General features: G+C 42.9%; 1 protein-coding gene across 1 annotated transcript in view; it reads left to right on the forward strand.

Annotated features, from left to right (window-relative positions):
• Positions 1 to 1,025: 1,025 nt before the first annotated feature.
• The window catches only part of LOC112572827 (membrane-associated guanylate kinase, WW and PDZ domain-containing protein 1-like), a 62,514-nt gene continuing 44,029 nt past the window's right edge, over positions 1,026 to 19,510 (forward strand). Inside the window, 5 exon segments of the mRNA XM_025252730.1 lie at positions 1,026 to 2,131; positions 5,454 to 5,567; positions 7,768 to 7,887; positions 8,217 to 8,508; positions 8,900 to 8,982. Of these exon segments, the coding sequence (XP_025108515.1) occupies positions 1,786 to 2,131; positions 5,454 to 5,567; positions 7,768 to 7,887; positions 8,217 to 8,508; positions 8,900 to 8,982 (955 nt within the window). The 5' untranslated portion in view covers positions 1,026 to 1,785.

Raw genomic sequence — 19,510 nt, forward strand, 5'->3', positions numbered from 1 at the left:
CCAAACAAATAATACATAAACAGAAAAGGACAGTATAAAGAAACACAAAGAAAACCAGTTTTTGAAAATTCTTCTTTTTTTTTTTGCCCATATAAATCTCACGACGAACGCACACACACACGGGTGTACGCACACGATCGACACACAGTCTCTCCCACTGGCCACGCCTTTCAGCTCACGAGGTCTGTCCCCTGGCACGGCAACATGGGCATAATATCCCTGCAATCATTTCTCTCGGGGAAAAAATTACAGGCTTTTGGGTCTCGGGCATATATTTCATTTGACGTTCGGCAGAGCGTCTGCGGGCCGACCAGACCGCGCGTGATGGGTGGGAAGGGGGATGATGGCAGGGGGTGTCGAGTTGATAAGTAATGATGCTTCCGCCAGCCGGGCTATTTGGGGTGGGTGCACGGTGCCGTCACTTGCGTACCCAGTGCTCGAGAGCTCTAGCACCCTGGGTCCTAGACACAGGGGTGAACAAGAAGGTAGTTTACTTCCGTTCCAGCTGCTGCGGCAAGGAACCTATATATACAACAGTAGGCTCCGTCTCTCAGATGATGCCCGTCGTGTTGTGTGTTTTCTAAGCTCCAAGGCTGTGATGAATTCAATCTGTGTGTATATTGCAAAGGTTGCAGAGATTTGTGATGTTGTATCAGGATTTATGCAGGGTGTAAAATAACTCTCTCTGCGGTTCGTTTTTTTTTTTTTTTTGTCTTTTGTTTTTAAAAGTAGTGTGCGTATTTCTATGTGGAAACCTGTTCATCCAGTGCATTTACAAATGTCTGAAACATGACAGGGGTCCCGTTTTGATTTGTAATATTTTGAAACTTGAACTAGCCTGTTTCATGGCCCTCGCTGTCTATACATCCTTTGTTGCTGTTATTGTTGTTGTCCTTGGCATGCGAATGAGGCACCTGTTTACAGTGTTGTAATATGCAGTCATATCGATTTTTTTTTATTTAAATCAAAAACAAGTAACCACCATTACCATCACCGCTCTTCTTTCGTTTTAGTCGATTCTTTCTTTTGTTGCTTTTATATACTTGAAAGACAAATTGGCTCTCTCCTTGCACCAGATCGAGCTTGGATCCTAACAGAATAATCATGACCACGGATTTATCATTAGTTTAAAAACTCTTCTGAGAAATAAGTGTGAACATTTGTACAATTATGTTCCAGTCTAATGAATCCGAAAGAAAACGCGAAGATCGGATTCATTTTAAAAGTACAAAGACAAACAGTCAGCTCCAATTTACTTTTCTGATGTCTGAGAAAACTGAAAAATACACTTGTGAAAATTAGTAATCGATTTAACTGTTATTTATAAATATTTAAAATGATTTTAAAAAGTTCATCGCTTTGACGATGTTGAAACCGTCACTTTACGACATTCAGTCGAGGTGGGTGCGTCTCACTACTGGCAGTCTCGTTGCGCATGCGCACAGTCCCATGTATTGAATGGCAGCGGTTTAAAACAACGAGCACACATTCCCAGGAATGTTTTGGTGTCGATCGAGGAAGTGTTTGCGGATTTACCAACTTTCTTGACCATGGATTATTGACTTTGTGGGTTATGTGTGTGAATTAGGCACGAGATACGCCGTTCTGATGTCTGGAAGAGTCCCTATTCATGCGCACCTGTGTGAGGGGTTCAGTTTGCTCCCCCTCCGCTGTAGGGTGCGGGTGAAGTGTGTCGCTAGCCCCGCCGTATTATCTCCGAAAAGATTTCAAGAGAGGAAGTTATTTCGCGTTGAAGTGAAAATGTGAATGTAAAAAATGAGCACGATGATTCGAAATAAACCGCTACCACCGCTCAAGGGTCCACCCCCAAAACCCAAACGTGAACCTCGACACTGGAGTCAACAAATTCAAGAGACAGTTTCTTCGGCCATCCACGAGGAAAGTTTGAGCCTCACTCTTAGGGGCGGCGCAGATAGTGGGCAGTTTGTTATTCTGGGAAGCATAGACCACGAAAAAATTTCTTATCATGGAGAGAAATTATACACAGACGACATTTTACTGGAGGTGCAGGGCCAAAAGGTGTCGGGATATACTCTGCGAGACGCAACTGTGTGGATTAAACAAGTCAGCCAAAATGGGGCTCCGGTGATGATTAAAACAGTACGCCCAGGTGAGCAAACGATCAGGATCTTAACCGATTATTTTGATCACGGAAGAGTAGAAGGGAGTAGAATATCATCCCTTATAAGAAGTTTTCTCTTTTTCAAACGCTAAGAACTAGGTGATATAAAAATAAGCATTGACCCATTAGTATTTTGGGTTTTGTCATAGTATATTTCTGTCACCAATGTTGCATAAAACAGTAAGGTCACTTTATAATACACTACTTTTAAACTTGCAGTACTAGTGTTTTGATGTTGGGGTGGGATAAGCTCAGCTTCTTTACTGTCAGTATGCAAGAAAACAAAACTTCTTGAACTGTCAGCTGTAACATGTAAACAACATTAGTGTTAAGTGTAAATTCCCTTTCATTTGCATCAGGGATATCATGCAAATAATTCATTTTTATTTAGCTGGTTTGTATATTATTTCTTGTGCTCATTTATGATTTTTGACAGATCTAGATTATTCTTTCAAAAAAAAAAATACTATATATTTTAAATATTAATAGTGAATAGTGATTTTTCTCCTCCCTTCAACTTTTTCCCACAAAAGGAAAGAAGTCTTTGGTTTAGCTGATGTCAATTTTGTTTTTGGGAGAGGGGGATAGACAAGGGCATCTGTAACAGATTACTCTGCATTTATATACAGTGACAAATTATTGTTCTTGGATTAGACACATGTTAATAAAAAAAAATTATCATCAGTGCTGAATATGATAGTTGACCTAAATTTCAGTTTATAAATTGTAACCTTGTAAAACCTTTTAAGAGTCCTTTAAAACTGCATAGTAGTAGAGCTTTGTAAGCTTGATGGGCTCTTGTTTTACTATTTATTTGCTGCAGCCAGTTGTAAAACTGAAGTTAACAGTAACACTCATTCTGTTTTTATCTTCCATTGTTTTGGTCACGTGATCTTTTACCGAAGTCTATAGAGGTTTCACGTGACAAAGTGAATGACTGTTTTGCTATGTTTGCTGGGGAAAAGTTGTAGATAGTGCTAAAACTGACATTTTCTAAACAGCTCAAGTTATACTTTCATTTGAAGGAATCTTTCACTCAGTATGATTTTTAGAATACAAGAAATGAAAGATATGGAATGGGATCAGATTAATTGGCATTGTTCAGTCTCTAAATTAGAGATATTTCTCCTGCAGCTTTTACATCTTTGACATGATTAAAAGAAAACTGCTCTCTATTATGGCTGTAATTGTGAAACCCAATCTTCAAGCTTTGCTCAGTGAAAAAATTGTTTGCATTTGTATCCAGATTTTATATCATAACAATTCATTTTGTTACAGGCTTTATATGGGCCTTTTGGTTAAAAATTACTGGTGACTATGAGTGTTATAAAGAAGCATGTTAATAACAAAGTTTACATCTTCACAATCCTGGACCCTTTTTTTTCCAGTTTTTACATGATTGTTAACAAAAGCCAGGATTAGAAAGTGCCATTCAGAGTTAGAGTTAGGGAAGTGTCAGCTGAGAGTATTCATTTCTTGTGGCTGTGCAGAATATATAAGTTACCTCAAAACCACTTTCCTCTTTTGTTCTACAGTACACATGGTTATTTGTTCACCACTACATCAAATGGGCAGCACTTTCCCTTTCTTCTTTATATAATCCTTTTATGTTTATTATTTTGGAAACAGCATTTTGTATTATATACCTACCCGTCTTAACAGTGATCTGTACAGCTGCTTTACAGAAGCCTGCTTATGCTCTGTGCTGTTAGGTGAAAATCAAGTGTCTGTTATTAGCTAAGGAGCAGCTTAAAATGACTGGTTGTGGGGAGAAGATTTTAATTAAAGAAAGATGTGAAAAATATTACACACCTGCAGTGTAAGGATCTTCTATTATTTGGAGTAAGTAAATGTAATTTACACAAATACGTTAATGAGCAGAAGCAGGAAACAGTGTTTTGCTCTCTACTTTCTGGCTGGAGACCAAAAAACACATGCCTTTGCTTTAATGTGGGGTGGGGTGGGGTAAGGCAGCAAAGTGTTGCAACTTTGTTCATGTCTAGACACCTTATTTTGGTATTTCTAAAAGTGGAAGCATTTAAATGTTCCATAGTTTTTAACATTTTCAGAGCAGATGAATAAACTTAAACACAGTAAGGGTTTTAAAAATACTGCATTCCTTAATATTTTGTATCATGTAATGTAAGCATTTACAATGTCCAGAACTCTTGGTACTTTTTTTAATCTAGTGAAACCATAATTTAGGGCCAGTGTTCCACTCTAGTAGGTGCTTTCACCATTGACACCATGAATATCGTTGCTTAAAAATGCAAAATATGTTCTGTAGCATAGAGATATGCTTTACTGAATCGTTCTGAGCTACTAGTAGCTACTGGAATGTATGCTGCTGGTAAGACCTGTGATTTATTACATAGAAGAAAAACACTTTAAAAAATTTATTGCACTTAAAATACTGCGAGGCTTTTCTGTTTGCACTTTGATTTATTATGAGAAGTTGATACCCTTGAAATAGTGAGGGGAACATCATTTGCTGGCTGCTCCTTGTAATTGTATTGTGTTTTAAAGAGCCTTGTGAGTTGTGTGCTGGTTTAAATGCCTGTCACAGATGCATATCCTAATAGCAGGTACTTGATAATTACTGTTGGACAAAAATTCCAGTTATTGATTTGATTCATAAAATTTTAATTCTTTAGCACAGAAAGTCAACTCATAAGACAATATTCATATGCATTTTATCTCTAGTTTAGACCCTGTATTCCCATAGTGTTAATAGCCAGTATACAGTTGCTAAGCTTCAAGCTTGCATCTCACATTTGAAATGCCAATATGATGGGCAAAAGATGACATTAAGCTGGTCTAACTCATGTGCTTCTAGTTTTTGTCTTAATGTAAGAACTATGGCAGATACTGTACATATCTGCAAAAGCTGTTTGCTCTAATGGCTTCTTGGGTTTCTGTGTCATAAGGGTGAGAGGAAGATTATCAAACTTTTCAAAGTAACCCTAGTCTTTCCTTCATGGTTTACTTTCATCTCTAACCAGTGCAGGAGTTCAAAATGTTGTAAAAGTAAAAAAAATTGTAAATTGTTAACTTCGAAATGTGAAATACAACTGTTTATTAAGATTGCATGAAGTTGTTTAAAAAAGCTGTTGCCTGCATGTCAAACTTTTGGTTATTCCTAACTGTATGCAGCGAAATTTAATTTTAAAAAGTGTTATTTGAAAACGGAAATATCTGACAGTTCATTTTTTTTCTTTCTTTCTTTATCCCTCATTTATTTGATTACTTGTATTGATAGATATTTTGATGAAGTGCATTTTGCTGATGATGAAATTTACATTTTTCACAGACTTTCTAACAAAGGACCTGAGACAGTACTTGGCTACACGTTTTCCCAAAGGCTCAGTGGATCATGATCTCCAGCAAACCATTCGAGATAATTTGTACATGCGTACTGTTCCATGTAAGTGTTGTTTTTAAAATTTTGCGTGTTGCATGTCTTGCTGATTTTGTTTTATTCCTTATTTCACAGGTGTATACAAAGTTCATGAATTCAGGGATTTTGTAAATCTTCTTGTTCCTAATCGCACCCAGTGTAGCATATGGCTGCAACTACACCTCTCCATCAGATCTGGTTCTGGGAGTACCTTTCCAGTTGGGACCATGTCATTCCCCCTGCTCCGCCTCACTGTGGACCTATCTCCATGTCTGTCTGGTTCTCCCAACTCTGCACTGCCCCTGTGGGTTCCAGTCCAGAGCTTGTCTTGTTAAATTGTCGGTCGGCTTTCAAAAGGTGTGACCAATCCAGCCCCACTTCTGCTTCTTGATGTCTTGGCTGGCAAGTTTTTGGTTGGTTCTTTCCCACAGGTCTGTATTGGAGATCGGGCCATCTGATGTTGAGGATGTGGTGCAGTCTTCTATTGACAAATGTCTGAATTTTGCTGGTGATGGTGTTTGTCACATGCCATGTCTCAGATCCATACATAAAGACTGACTTTACATTTCCATTGAAGATGCAGATCTTGGTGTGTAGAGATAATGCCTTTGAGTTCCAGATAGGTCACATGGTGTTGAATGCAAACCTGGCTTTATTTATTCAGCTTCTTACATCTTCATCTGCACCTCCATCTTTGCTGACTGTGTAGCCAAGGTTGGTGAAGTGGGAGTGGGGCTTCTTACTCGTTGTTGGCCTGCATTACCTCCATTGTCTTAATGTTGATGATCACTGCTTCTTCTGAGAGCTGGGTGAGAAACTGCAAGTTGAATTTGTGGTGCAGTCTGTCTGATGAGTAACGGAAAGACCTCAGTGTTATCTTCGTGGTTGCCACAAGCAGGTGGTGGTCTGTGGCTGCATCTGCGCCTTGCCTTACCCTGACATCCATCAGAATCCTTCCAAACTGGCGATTAATGGTAATCTGATTGATCTAGTTTTCTGTATGTCCATCTTGTGAAGTCCAGGTGATCTTGTGAATGGAGTAGATGATTGTCTTCCCTGACGAAAGTCTGGTCTGGCCGCTGCCATTCCACCTTGCCTCGCACAGGCCGAGGAGCTTGATACCATAGTTCTTCATTTCCTGGGCTACCTGAGCTGATTTTCCTCTCTCGAATAGAGTTCTGATTTTCCAGGTCCCGATTCTAGTTTTTGCCTTGGTCTTGAGAAGATGGGTTGGTGAGCTGACTTCCCAAGGGCTTTTGCCAACATGCGTCATAGGCCCTTCCGAAGAGGGATCTTCCCATCCAGGCTCTCGTTGTGCTTGTGTTGCATTTGGGGTTTCTGTAGCATGGTTGTTTTACAGGGTGGGGTTGCTAGCCCCACACCCAGCCCTCCTTCATCCAGTCTTGGGACCTGGGAGTTTCCAGGCGGAGTTATTCTGTAAATACAATTGGTTAAATAATTTCAGAAAATAAATGAGTATGAATAATATTAATAGTTCTAAGGAATATACAGAGTAACAAACTAGCATAATGATTGGTGGATATAGTTATAGAGATGGGCAACTTCCAAAGTCTTCCTCTATCCCTCCATCATTTCGCACCATCCCCTCATACATGTAGTTGTGGATCTCTCTTTGCTCTCTGTTTTTCTTATAGGGGCATTTGCAAGCAACACTGATAGTAGTGGTTGTTTGACTTGTTGCTGAATGTAAATCATTCCAAACCTATTAACTTAAAAAAATGTGTTTACATGGAGCAAGTAATGCCTTGATAAATGTTTCAATAAATGGATTGCAAAGGCTAGTGTAAATAGCACTAAACATAAGAGGCAAATAGAAAACTAAACCTAACTAACTAGTGACTAGTCTTGGTCATTTAGGCTTTACATCAGAATAACTGGTAACCGAACTGTATACCAACTAGTATCATTCAAGCCTTTTTTCTCAAACCTAATATCAAAAACAGTACAGTCTGCTATCACTGATCAGATTACTGGTAAACTGCAGAGATTAAAAGTACCTTTCGTGTTTCTGTGGTGTGTTAGGGCAATGTTCAACTTAGCTGTTTCTGTTTTCTCTATCTTCTGTTTGAAAGGACCTTCATTAGAAAACCTTTTGCAGTGACTTCTTGCTTTCACAAGCTACTTGTCAGAGAAGGGATGGCTCCCCTAACCAATGTTGCTGTGTCTGAAAGTCTGAAATGATTCCCCCTTTTTTCTCTCTTTGCAGGTACAACTAGGCCTCCAAGACCAGGGGAGGTTAATGGTGTGGATTATAACTTTCTGAGCTTAGAAGAGTTTGCTGTTCTTGAAAAGAGCGGTGAACTCTTAGAGAGTGGGATATTTGATGGTAGGTACTCAAATGCAGTGCTTGTGTCAATGTGTGTATTTAGTATCATGATGCCTTCTCCTGCCCAATAACTAAATGTGAATGTGAAAAAGATTGTCTTTGATTACTGATAACTGTATTTTGCTACAATGCAGCTTGTTAAAAAAATGTAAAATTATATTTTATGATGTCAAAATTCTGTTTGTTGCAGATAGCTGTGATAAGAAAACTTAATAAGTTGTGTGATTTACTTGAAATTTTTTTGTGTAATTCAGTTTCTGTCATTGTATCTTCAAAAATCTGTAAGTTTTTTTTGGGGGGAGCATTTAGAGCCATTTTGATTTTTTCAGGTAATCATTATGGTACTCCAAAACCTCCAAAAGAACCAACTTTGCCATTGGTGCGACGTTCCAATTCTATAGGGTTACCTGGTGGTCAGTCTAAAGTTGGGACAGAAGGGCACCAAAGAAAAAGGAGTCGCAGTGGTTCAGAAATGGTTCCAGAAGTCTTTGAAGATGAGTATGTGCAACCATTCACACGTAAAAAGTCACTGGAGCGTGCCCACAGTTCTTCCAATCTGGGGCCATTGCCGGCAAACTGGGAGATGGCCTTCACAGAGGATGGTCATCCATACTTCATCGAGTGAGCATGACTTTTCACATTTGACTTACTGTTTTCTAAAGGTTTTTATTTGAAGTGTTTTTTAAATGGTGGAAGGGTTCAAATATCGTAGCAGGTGGCTCTGCCTTGATATTTCTGAAAGTAGCCTACATGTTTAGTATATTGGCTTTAGCATGTCATCAACATTTTAATTTCAACATGTTTGCTATATTTTTAGATGCTAATGATTCACAAAAAGCATTATACAAGCAGTAAATGTTAAGCAGGTAGACAACAAACTGAAAAGGAGGATGACAGATTACAGGTAATGTAATCCAAACTTAGGATAATTAAAGATATAGCATAGAGTTTAATTTAAATATGAGAGGAATTTTTGCAAGTTCTTTAACTTTCTTTTGTGCATTCCTTTCAGTCATAACAATGAAACCACTCATTGGCTAGACCCCCGCTTGGTACACCTGCAGAAGCAAGGTGCACAAGATTGCAGTGATGATGGTGAGTTACTTCCCCTGGCCTAGCTTTTTGCCCATATTGTCTGTGCACTCCACTTTTGCAGTTAACACATTTTGTGGTTCTGTGTGTGTGTGTGAAGGTGAGAGAGAGAGATGGTGAGAAAGAACTTGTATTTCTTACTTTGCAGCACAAACATTAATGTCGACAAAGGATGAAGTTTTTCACAATCTGTTCCTTTATTTGTTGCTTTCATGATGCTTTTGTGTACAGGAAAAATGCAGAAGACAGAACCGCTTTTAAATTTATTCTCTGCAGGATGTATTTGGAAAAAATTCCTTATTTTTAACTGTGAAGGTTTTGTCTTGTGAAAAGAAAGGTTGAAGTACTAGTGGTGTTTACAATTTTTTTTTAAAGATTGGTACAGCTCAGTTCTGTATACCATTTCTCCAAATACCCCTCACGGGTAACAGTTCTCAGGATACATGCCTACAAACATCACCTTGCTCAAAAAAGGTCAAAATTGCAGTTCATAATGTTTGATTAATATTTCTTCTGCTTCTGACGTTTGCTATCAGTGTAACCATGCACTATCCAGAAATCTGTCTTGTCATGGGATTGTAAAAAATATTGCAGCTTAATAGGTTAAACATTTTTATTGTAACTATTGATGTTGGGAGCTTACATAAAGGCCACCATTCTGGTGCAAAAATGCATACTTTTGGTATATAATTGAAGGCAGAAAAAGAATTTCAGTTACGCTCAAGATTTGCATTCCTAGGCCATTACTATCAATAGCATACTTGTCACGGGTAACATTTTATTCTTTATGTAAATTGGCAAATATTATCTGAAATCATCTTCAACTGTCATATGACAGGATGAGTCTGTTGCACATTTTAATGCCAGTGTTTAGTTACGAAAGGGTTGAGGGTGGGAGGTGGGAGAGTTCTGTCGATTTTGTGTCACCATTTTTTTTCTGCAGAGGTGCAATCGTTTTATTAATCCATTTCAGCTTATAACCCAGTCAAAAGGGTTATGATCACTCAGATTCTCAGACAAAATTAAAAACAAAAGTTCCACAAATTTCCACCCTCCTTTCGCTCTTAGAGATCTGGCAGTAACTTGATCTGCAATTGGTTGTATTTTAAAAACTAGCATTATGTCGGTCTTTCATCAAGGAGCAAATGAAGAGAAAGAAAGCATAAACACATCACACCAAATCTGTACTCAAACATGTACAGTTGAGAAAAAGAAAACCTTGGCAGATGAGCAAGAAGCCTAGAGTTGAAGCAGAAGCTAACCATATGCTGTTAACCAGCTTTAATATTTGTTTACAGTTTCTTTCTTTCTTAGTATGCATGCATCTCAGGATAAGCTGTTGCATTTGAGAGCAAGTTCGTAGGATTCCCTGGTGGCTGCATTCTTCAGAACATGCATGCAGCAGCGGGAGAACCATTTACTCCCCTCCCCTTCCTAGTAAATGAAGGCGCGCCAAGCTTGACAGCTGTGAATGATTCCCCACCACCCCCAGCCCACTTAATCTCCCAGGTGCACCTTGCATTCTTCAATTTACAGAAGTCGTTTAGGTATTGGGAAGCAAAGAAGCCTTTGGTTAGCAGGACATCTCGATCTGTCTCTCTCTCTCACACATGGAGCACTTGAATCGGCAGCCAGCTTGTTAAGCGTCGACCGGTGTTCCTGTCCTGCTGAGAGAAGTGGGAGCTGTTGCGGCTGCGCAGGACGTGCTGCCAGGAGAGCTAGGAGCAGGGTCTGGCATTCTGAGAGCCACGCGGGTGACGCACGCAAGTTAGGGGTCTAAATTCGGTCCGCAATCTGTGAAACGCATCGACATAAGAAACATGTTCGCCGGTTGCGAAATAGACTTTTGCCGTTTGCCTCTGGCTGCTTGTTTATATGTATATATTTTCCGCGCATGCCCAGGTTACTGGCTCCGGCTGTGCAGAGGTTTACGTGATGACGGATCAGTTGACAGGTTCCACGGTGTGAAGTGGTCAGTCTGCTCTTGGCCTGGTGTGACTTGGAGGGAAGCTTTGTCACTGGTCTTCTGTACCTCGGGGTTTCATCGCCTTGTCTCGTTAGGTCGGTGTTAGTGCAATGACACCCCACACACACATCAACCACACCCACCTCCACCATTCTGACAGCGGATTTTTTTCCCCTCCGTGGACAGACACAAGGAAGTATCAGGCCTGACACGTGTTCGTAAAATGGTTTGGTTAGAGTTAAGCTTAGCCCTCATTCTTCTGCTGTCTTCCCCCACTCCCTTCTTGCTCTTTCTGCTGCTGCTGGGAGGGAATTTTTTGGGCCGGGGTCATCTTTTAAAATGTCGATACACTCTTGAATGCATAAGTACAAATGTTTGAAGTGATCAGTGATTTTTTTTAAGGTGTAGTTGGGTTAAAGTACAAAGGTTTCTGAGGTCATGAACTGGAATTTTAACCTGCCAGCAACTTCCAGCATGAGTTTTGTTTGACTTAGGACAGATTTTACAGTTTCTGTTTTACAAGTTTCTTTCTTTTGTACTTTCTTCAGTTATACTGAGTGACACGAGCTTTTGAAGTAGTGTCTCAGCGCCGTGGATCAGTTTGATTCACGCAAAAGAGCTTCGCAGATAAGGGGCAAGGGGTGAGGGACACACATTATTATTCTTTCTCTCTGTCTGTGGGTGGGTAGATGCGTGCTGGAGCGAGAGCGGCCAAGCACTTTATCCTATACTGCAATCCATGTGGGATAATGATGTTTCATTGCGGTACGTGCTGCGGTCAAAGAAAATGGCATTTGCAATCTGTCTGCTGCGGATTAAAAAAATACTTGTGTATCACTTGTTGATTTTAGACTTCTTATAAGAAAAGTAATAGCTAAAGGAGCATTTTACTCCCTGGCCTGAGCAGAGGAGTGTTGCGGACATTGCAATTATTTTCCTCTCCCACTTGCGCCACGCATGCGCAGATCGCTTCTTATTATATCCTTCTATGGTGTCATCAGCCTTCCCTGGGAAAAAACCCTCATCTATTGAGCGTGTTGTGTGCTAAATCATTCTGCCCACCATACAAACCCGCGTCCCAATCCAACCCCTAGCCCTGTCATATACTGGCTTATGGTGGGATTCTCTTTCCTTTCCTGTAGTGTCCCTGTGGTGAATTAAAAAAGCACACAGGGTTCTCATTCTCACTGTTCCTCATCCATACACCGCGCTATAAATATATTAAACTTCCAGCAAGTTCCAGCTTATGCTCATACTGTGATAAAATTGGGGGATAGGGAGACAACTGATCTCGATTTCATGTGGATGTGGGAATGAAAAGTTGTCACGGTCCGTAATATTCTTTGGAGATGGGTAATAGCACCGTGAAGTTGTTTTATTCTTTCCCCTTTTTAAGGGAGTAGGGTAGGGAGGAATATGAGGGAATGGGTTTGTTTGGCGGTGAAATGGACCGGCGGCAGGGCAACCGCATGCTTCTGCTTTAGCACGGAAGAAGAGTTCAGGAAAACTCGTCGTCTGTCATTTCCAGCTTGTTAGCCGCTGGGCGATGGATGGACGAATATAAAGATCGCTTTGGGACTGCAGCAATTGCAGTCGTAGTTGGTAGTTGGGAGGGAGAATGTCGAACCAGAATTAATGTGTAAATCTCATTCTCTTTCTCTCTGTGTGTATGTGTGTGTTAAGCTGCATGACTTAATGGGACTGAAGGAAATAAGGAGATGGCGTGCAAATGTTCGTCCCTTTCGGAAGCCATTTTGGGGTTTTCGGGAGCGAGCGCTGCCTCTCATTTAGCTTGGCGAGGTTCACTCCGCCCACCTGCGGTCCGTCAGACTGTAAACACATTTAGATCCACCACCACCACCACCACCACCACAGCGCTCCCTCAATAATTATTTAAATTGTACCCCATGAGGATCCTCGGCCACCCCCGCCCTCATCATCCGTTACTCCCTCCCATTGTCGGTCCTTCTCTTATATTTGGCAGTCAATAGTGATTAAGCGTTGCTATGGAAACGGTCATCTGCGGACAGTAATTGCAGCATGCATGGTCATCTGAGAAGAGACAAGATCTGGCTGGTCTCCATACACACCTCAGCAGGACGCTTGCATGATGGCGTACCATGATTGCTGCGCCAGTCCGGGGCAGAGGTTGTCCAGAGACGTTGCGGGGATAGTTCATCCCTGGACACGGTAATTGGAAGTACGTTGTTTTCGTTGCGTATGTCAGGAAAATATATATATATATTTTTTTCTTGGTGATCAGCGGAGCAGTTGGTCCTTTCTGCTTTTACCTTCCCCCTCCCTCACCTCTACCTACTCCCACCCGAAACATGCAGTTCTGCTGAAGAATCTTCTTCAGGCACAACTTTAATCAAGGCTACCGAGTGGTTAATGTTAGCATCACTTTCCTGGAACACACCATTCGCTCACGCATGCGCATTACGATATTCAGAAAGTTTCCAGAAATTCTATCACCGGGGATCGTTTGTCGGTGATTTCTGACATTAGAGAAACGCCTGCAACGTTTTGTAAAAAGAGATCGGAATAAAGGGTTCCTTAGCCTGGGGCAGAGAATGCTTGCCATGTCAAAGGACACGGAATATGCAAGATGGACCATTGTCCTCTCCTTTCGCCTGCATCACCTCACCCGATAAATCAAGCAGCCAGTTGAACCAAAGAGAGTCGACCTCTTTGCTCGACCTTGCAACTTTTTAATTTCCAGTCGCGCGCCCTAACTACCAGGTTAGGCAACCTACCCATACGTGTCACGTGACTATTTCCGTGCCAGGGCTCGCTTGTCCTTGTGCGTCCTTTCTACGTTTTTTGTTATTAGCAGTCGGAGCATCCAGACAGCTAGCCTCTCTGATGTTTTCTGACCACCTTTTGCGTTTCTTATCCGCTTCCCCATCCTACCCCTTTCCCCCGGCCCACCGCTTTCTCTCTTGCTTTCTGTCAGCGCCCCCTGCATGGTGGGGACGTTATCTTGGCCAATAAATGCCTCGCGAAGTTAACCGCCTCTCTATTTTCGTAAACACCGATAATTTTGCAATGTTTGTTTTCTTGGTTGAAACCGTCTTTTGTGTGGATCTGTTTATTTACGCGCCATCGTGAGCCTGTCCAGTAGAATAGTCACTTGTGTGCAGTGAAGAAAGCAGTGAGTGTTCATCACAGGACTGGCACTGTGGTCGTGGCTGCACGTGTGAACAGTTTTGCCCTCGCGGCTTTGGAAGCTGACAGCAAAAGCTGCATCTGTAGCTGTTGAAGGAGTCAGCATTGTTCCAGAAGTTCGCGTAGTTTTGTTTTTTTAGTTTTTACGATTTTGCGCCATTAGGGGAAGCAGATTACATTGGACATTTGTTTTTCCGAGGAACAAACCGAGTCTTTTTTTTCTCCTATCCGGCGAAAGAATGTTTCCCTTGTGTTTCCAAAGCTCAGTACGCCAAGGACGAGACGTCAGGGGTCCTGGGACAGGGTGCTTTTGCTGCGAGCGACTTCGTTTGCTTTTCCTCCTCTTCTGTCTTTCTCACTGTGAGAGCGATAGAACGTATTTCCTCTGTTAAAGGAAGGAAGGACGAAATCTTCAGAAAGATTTGATTTTCTTTGATCGGATGCTTCTTCTCAGACGACTGGAAATCTACGCAAGATTCGCTAAGAACTCTCACATCAACCTTTACAACTTTTTTTTTCTTTCTTTCTCTCCCTCTCTCTTTCTCTCTCATGCAGGAGTGAGAATGCCAGATCGACGTGATAAAGTGAGTGAAAATTTGATGTTTATTATTGAGACTCCCCTTGCTGATACACACATACGAATCAGAAGTGATGGCACTGCCATTCATCATCTTTACTCCTGGTCTGGTCACGAGATAAACGCTCTGCTACAGTTCTAGAATATTCTTTCACTCTTATTCTCTTATTTGTTATGTTCGGCCTTTGAACGTAACAGAAAACTCCAAGGCTTCTCCCACTCTGCTCCCTCCTCTCCACGTGGCCTTTGACCCCACTATGGTTGACATGTGATGATAACACGGCAGGGCGGGGCGACCCCAGACGTCGCCCTCCCTCGGCTCTCAGCTGCAAGGAGGAGACGGGACACTCCATGGCTGCTGCTGCGACATGCCGCCGCTGGCATCCAAACTGCACGTGCCGCCGAAAGGGGTCGGAGGAACGAAGTGGGGGTTGTAATGGAAGTGAGGGTGGGGGTCATGAAAGAGCGAGCATATGTATACTTGTGGTGGTAATAAGTTCTGAAGATTCCAGAGACTGTTGAAGTGGGCCGAGTATTTAAGAAAAGTTTAAAGTCGTACTATTCAGGGTCCTGCCAGAAGGAAGTGGGGCGGGATGCGGAGAGGATTTTACGAAGACATTTTTCTCAAAGCCTTATACTTTTTTAAAAGAATAAATTATCTTTTACTGCTAGGTATACTCGTGACGTCCTCGCTGATTTGATGTTTGTCAGCCCATGCTTTCGAAACTTGTTCCCAGGCATACTTCGTGTTTCCAACCTCTTTGTCTTTTTTTCCGTCACTCCCTCCCCAAGATACGTTTGCATGGCACTGCCCTTTGGCATGCGCTTTCCTCCTACCTCCTCCCCATCAGCAACACCTCCATTTTTTGTCTGTCTCTCCGCTCTCTTCCTGGACACACAGCCCAGTTGCGTCTGTCTTGCCCCCTTGGCCCTGCCCTACCCTGCTCATCTTGCTAAGAACACAAACAGGGATTTGTCGGAGTTGTTTGTGGGAAGGCAGCGTCGGGCGGCATTGCGTGAGTGATCGCGTGCGCCAGATGCTGTAAGCGTCAGAGGACACGTGTGACGCGGCGATGCGGCAACCCGTCAGACAATCCCCCCCTCCCCAACCGCTGCCACGCCCACAAAGCAAGGTGCAAATGTCAAGGGAAAGGGATCTGCTGGAAGGGAATATAGGGATTGCGGGTGGGGGGAGAGGAATGTACAGGAAGCTTTTGTTGCCAGGCTCTGATATTCCCCCTCTCCCCGCACCCACCACGTACACCCCTCTTTATCTCTCTTTGTGCTCACAAAGCTGCTGAGCTCGAGACAGCAGAAGGGGACAGATGTTAGGAGTCTGCTGAGCGACAGACAACGGTATCAGAACAGCAGCGGGAGGTTGAACAGACGAGACTTCTTCAGTCGTCCTCGCATCCCGACAGGGTTTTGTTTCTTCCTATGGTCAGCAGGACAAGGGTTTTCGATTCTTCAGTTCAATTTCGAGATATCACATTAGCGAGGCCTTTTTGTAGTTATTTTCTTTCAAATCAAGAAGAGAACAACAAAAACCTTGATGAAAGCTTCGTAATGGCTTTCAAGTTTCACATGGCACATTTGAATTGATTTCGTTGGCTCATCGCTTTTCCGTCTGAAGCCAATCTGCCTGGCACAGCACAGATGCCGTTGAAAACCCGCTTCATCTGCCTTTTTTTTGTGATGTGGGGAGGGAAATGCTCCCTGTGCAAGCTTTTCGTGCTTCCAGACTGCGGATTAACACCCGGCCATCGAAGTAGATAATTCGATTAGCAGGACGGGCAAACGCAGGAAGACGAAAGAGTCGGCCACGTGCGGCGGCAGTGCAACCTATTGGCGGCTGCCGTTACCGTTGGTGAGACACACGCTTGGCGGACTCCGAGTCCCGCTTCGCCTGGATTAGCTGCAACATCTGGAGTTCGTCAGGACGATCAGGCCGAGCTCCACGGCCATGTCGTGCCCCTAGTCCAGCAGACCGCAGTTGCCTGGCTGCTGCACGGGAGCTCTTGTCTGTCTTCTCAGTGTTGACAGGTTAAGAGCGCTGGCCATTGCTGCTAAAGTCTTGTGCATTCATCGTCCTGTGTTTAAAGCTTTCCTTGTGGATTTCCAGATCATTCTGTATTTATTCTACTTTTGTGGATCCTCAGTGCTCTTTTGAGATGTGGATTTACATTGTACAACATAACCTTGGAGTTGGAGTTCTGTTGCATCTTCAGGATTTCGCGGTGTCAACTCCAGAACAAGAAAATGTTATTTGATTTTGTCGAGTTTCGGGGTTTTTTAAATCTGAGAAATTTTTAACGTTGTTACCGGTGTTTGGTGAAGCGATGCGGTGGTTTTAACATCAAGGTGCTGTAAATAGGCAAGCAGGCTTTGGTGGAGGTCCTAGAGAGTCTGCAGAAGTTTTGCCCGGATATTTTTTTTTTTCGCAAGTCGTGTGAGTTTTTCACACAAGATCGTGCGTGGTTTTTGTTTTTTCTCCTTGCAGCAGAACCTTGACAAACACCAGCGAGCGAAGGAGCGTGAATGGTACGGCTGAAACGAGTTTGGAAACGAGATTTGCTGGGAAAATGGGATGTGTGTTTTAGGCTGTGGGGGCTGGAGTAGAGTAAGATTGGAAACTGAGGGAAAAAAGGTTCTTCTCCTTCTTCTCATTATTTCCACGCATAGAGCTCATTTTCTTTCAGATACAGGCAATGTAGAAGAATCTTTCTTTAATTTCTTTTGTCTTTTATTACTCTGAGAATTGAATAATTCCATTGCTTACCATTTGAAGTTCAGCTGAAGCTACTGATAGCCACAGTGAGAGAGAAAAGTAGCCTAGGGTATTTGACAACAGACTTTATTCAAGATTCTTACATTCTAAAGAGATTTAGGCGAAGTTATGACCAACCCTGTTCCTCTTTCTTTGGTGTGTGTTGAATATCAACTGGAACTTGATGATTTGTCTGCGAAGAAACAGGACAAACTGAATGCGGCACCCATCGGATCAAACGCTAGGAATGGCTTTGGTGCTGTAAGAACGTGCGTGGCGCGTGTTGACAAACAATTCTGTTGTTACAAAAATGGGATTTGCGCAGTCGTCACTTTGTCCCATTCATTTGGTGCCGATGGTCCCCACGTTATTTTATTTTATTTCTTAATTTATTTTGCAGAGATGCTTGAGCATGTTGACTTGTTCTGTTCGTTCGAAGACAAACTGGACACACTACTGTGAGCGAAAGTCTTGAGACCTTTCATTGCTGCACATCGTTACTGGATAGTGCCGGTATTTTGTCTCGGTGGAGTTGTGGAAGGAGAAAATTATACAGGGAGTGCTTTGCTTTGTTTCTGTTGTAGTTGGTGACCTCGATGTTGGGAAGCTGTCCTGTTATCGTGTTTGTCGTGTATTTAAAGGCTGGAAGTGTTGAATGTTTGGTGTGAAAACACTGCTGGAATATTCTCAGGAGGTGAAACTTCGCGATCGACTTTGGGAACATCCCCTACCCAACCCTGCCAAGGGACAGATTTTGTGTCACACAGGTCAACGATGTAGACGACTGTCATCCATCACGAGTGGTGCTGCGGCGTCTACAGCATCCGTCAATACGACCAGTCATGATCAAATCGTCAGTACGATCCGTGCACGAACTTGTATTACTGGACTGCTTGCAGACGATTTTTTTTCCAGTTTACTTAAACGAGGCAGGTGTGTACAAAGCTTCCGGTTTAGTCATATTCATTGTTTAGGCTCGCCGAGACTAACAGCGGAGAACTTTGCAAGATATTAAGCGTTGGTCTTGGCAGACAGACAGCAGTCCACTTGTAGACGTCCATGATCCGTGCTACGCAGAGTAGAGGTGTGAGTATAGTGGGGGTGGGAAGAGAGATGCATTCCTAATTAGGCTAATCGCTGGTGGCTTATAGCAGCTAGAACTGACAGACAGGTGTGTATGATGGGAGAAGGGGATAGAGGGGTGGGCGTTGCCCCGAGAAACAAGGTGGCAGATTGATCCTCATCTGCCCGTGTCTGGCAGGCCGACGACACTGGTTGTGGATGCGTGTACAAACCTTTGTCTCTCTCATTCAACACACGGACTTGTTTGAGGAAGTTTGAGGAATTCCATACACGTGGCTGTGTGATCAACACGTGGGGAGAGACATGCGAAAAGATGGGTCTTGGCACTAGAGCCTTCTCTCTGATTTTTGTCACCTGTGACACCTGAAGCAGTAGCGCTCCCTTCATTGCTCCTCTCATTGTTCTTATCGGAACCAATCGATTGATTGTGGAGGATCAGTTTACATTCCGGAGGTAGTCGTGACTATGCATCGGCGGTTGGCACAAACAGCGATGGTCAGACAGTCAAGTCTTAACGTTGGCGTGTCTGACAGGCTGGCTAGATGATTGACTGACAAGAGGGACAGGCATTCGTGCCTCCACCGATACCTCCTGGAGACGAGTGAGCTGTCGCTGACGTGTGCAGACACAAGTCCATTGGCTCAGAAGCAAGGAGGACCAGTGCCGGACGAAGAAAGGAGAGGTTGGGGTAGACGTGTTGAAGTCCCACCTCGCGGCGCTGCTTGTGACCGAGAAGTGCCGAGACAGGTGTCATCTTCATGACCTGGACATGCAGTTTGCTACCGCTGAGAGAAATCTTATGAATATGATTTTAGGCAGCTGAAAATTTCGGCGCTTCGGATGTGGCTGCCGTCTTACCCTTTCCCTCCCTCTCGTCTCCTTCCACCCGTTTTACGCACAGTGGTGTTAGTCAGCTGTTCGCCATCGTTTCCGAGCCAATTAAAAAGATAAGGTAGGTTTGTGAAAGCAA

The sequence above is a fragment of the Pomacea canaliculata genome, linkage group LG9, assembly GCF_003073045.1.
Source record: "Pomacea canaliculata isolate SZHN2017 linkage group LG9, ASM307304v1, whole genome shotgun sequence".
NCBI classification, from domain to species: domain Eukaryota; kingdom Metazoa; phylum Mollusca; class Gastropoda; order Architaenioglossa; family Ampullariidae; genus Pomacea; species Pomacea canaliculata.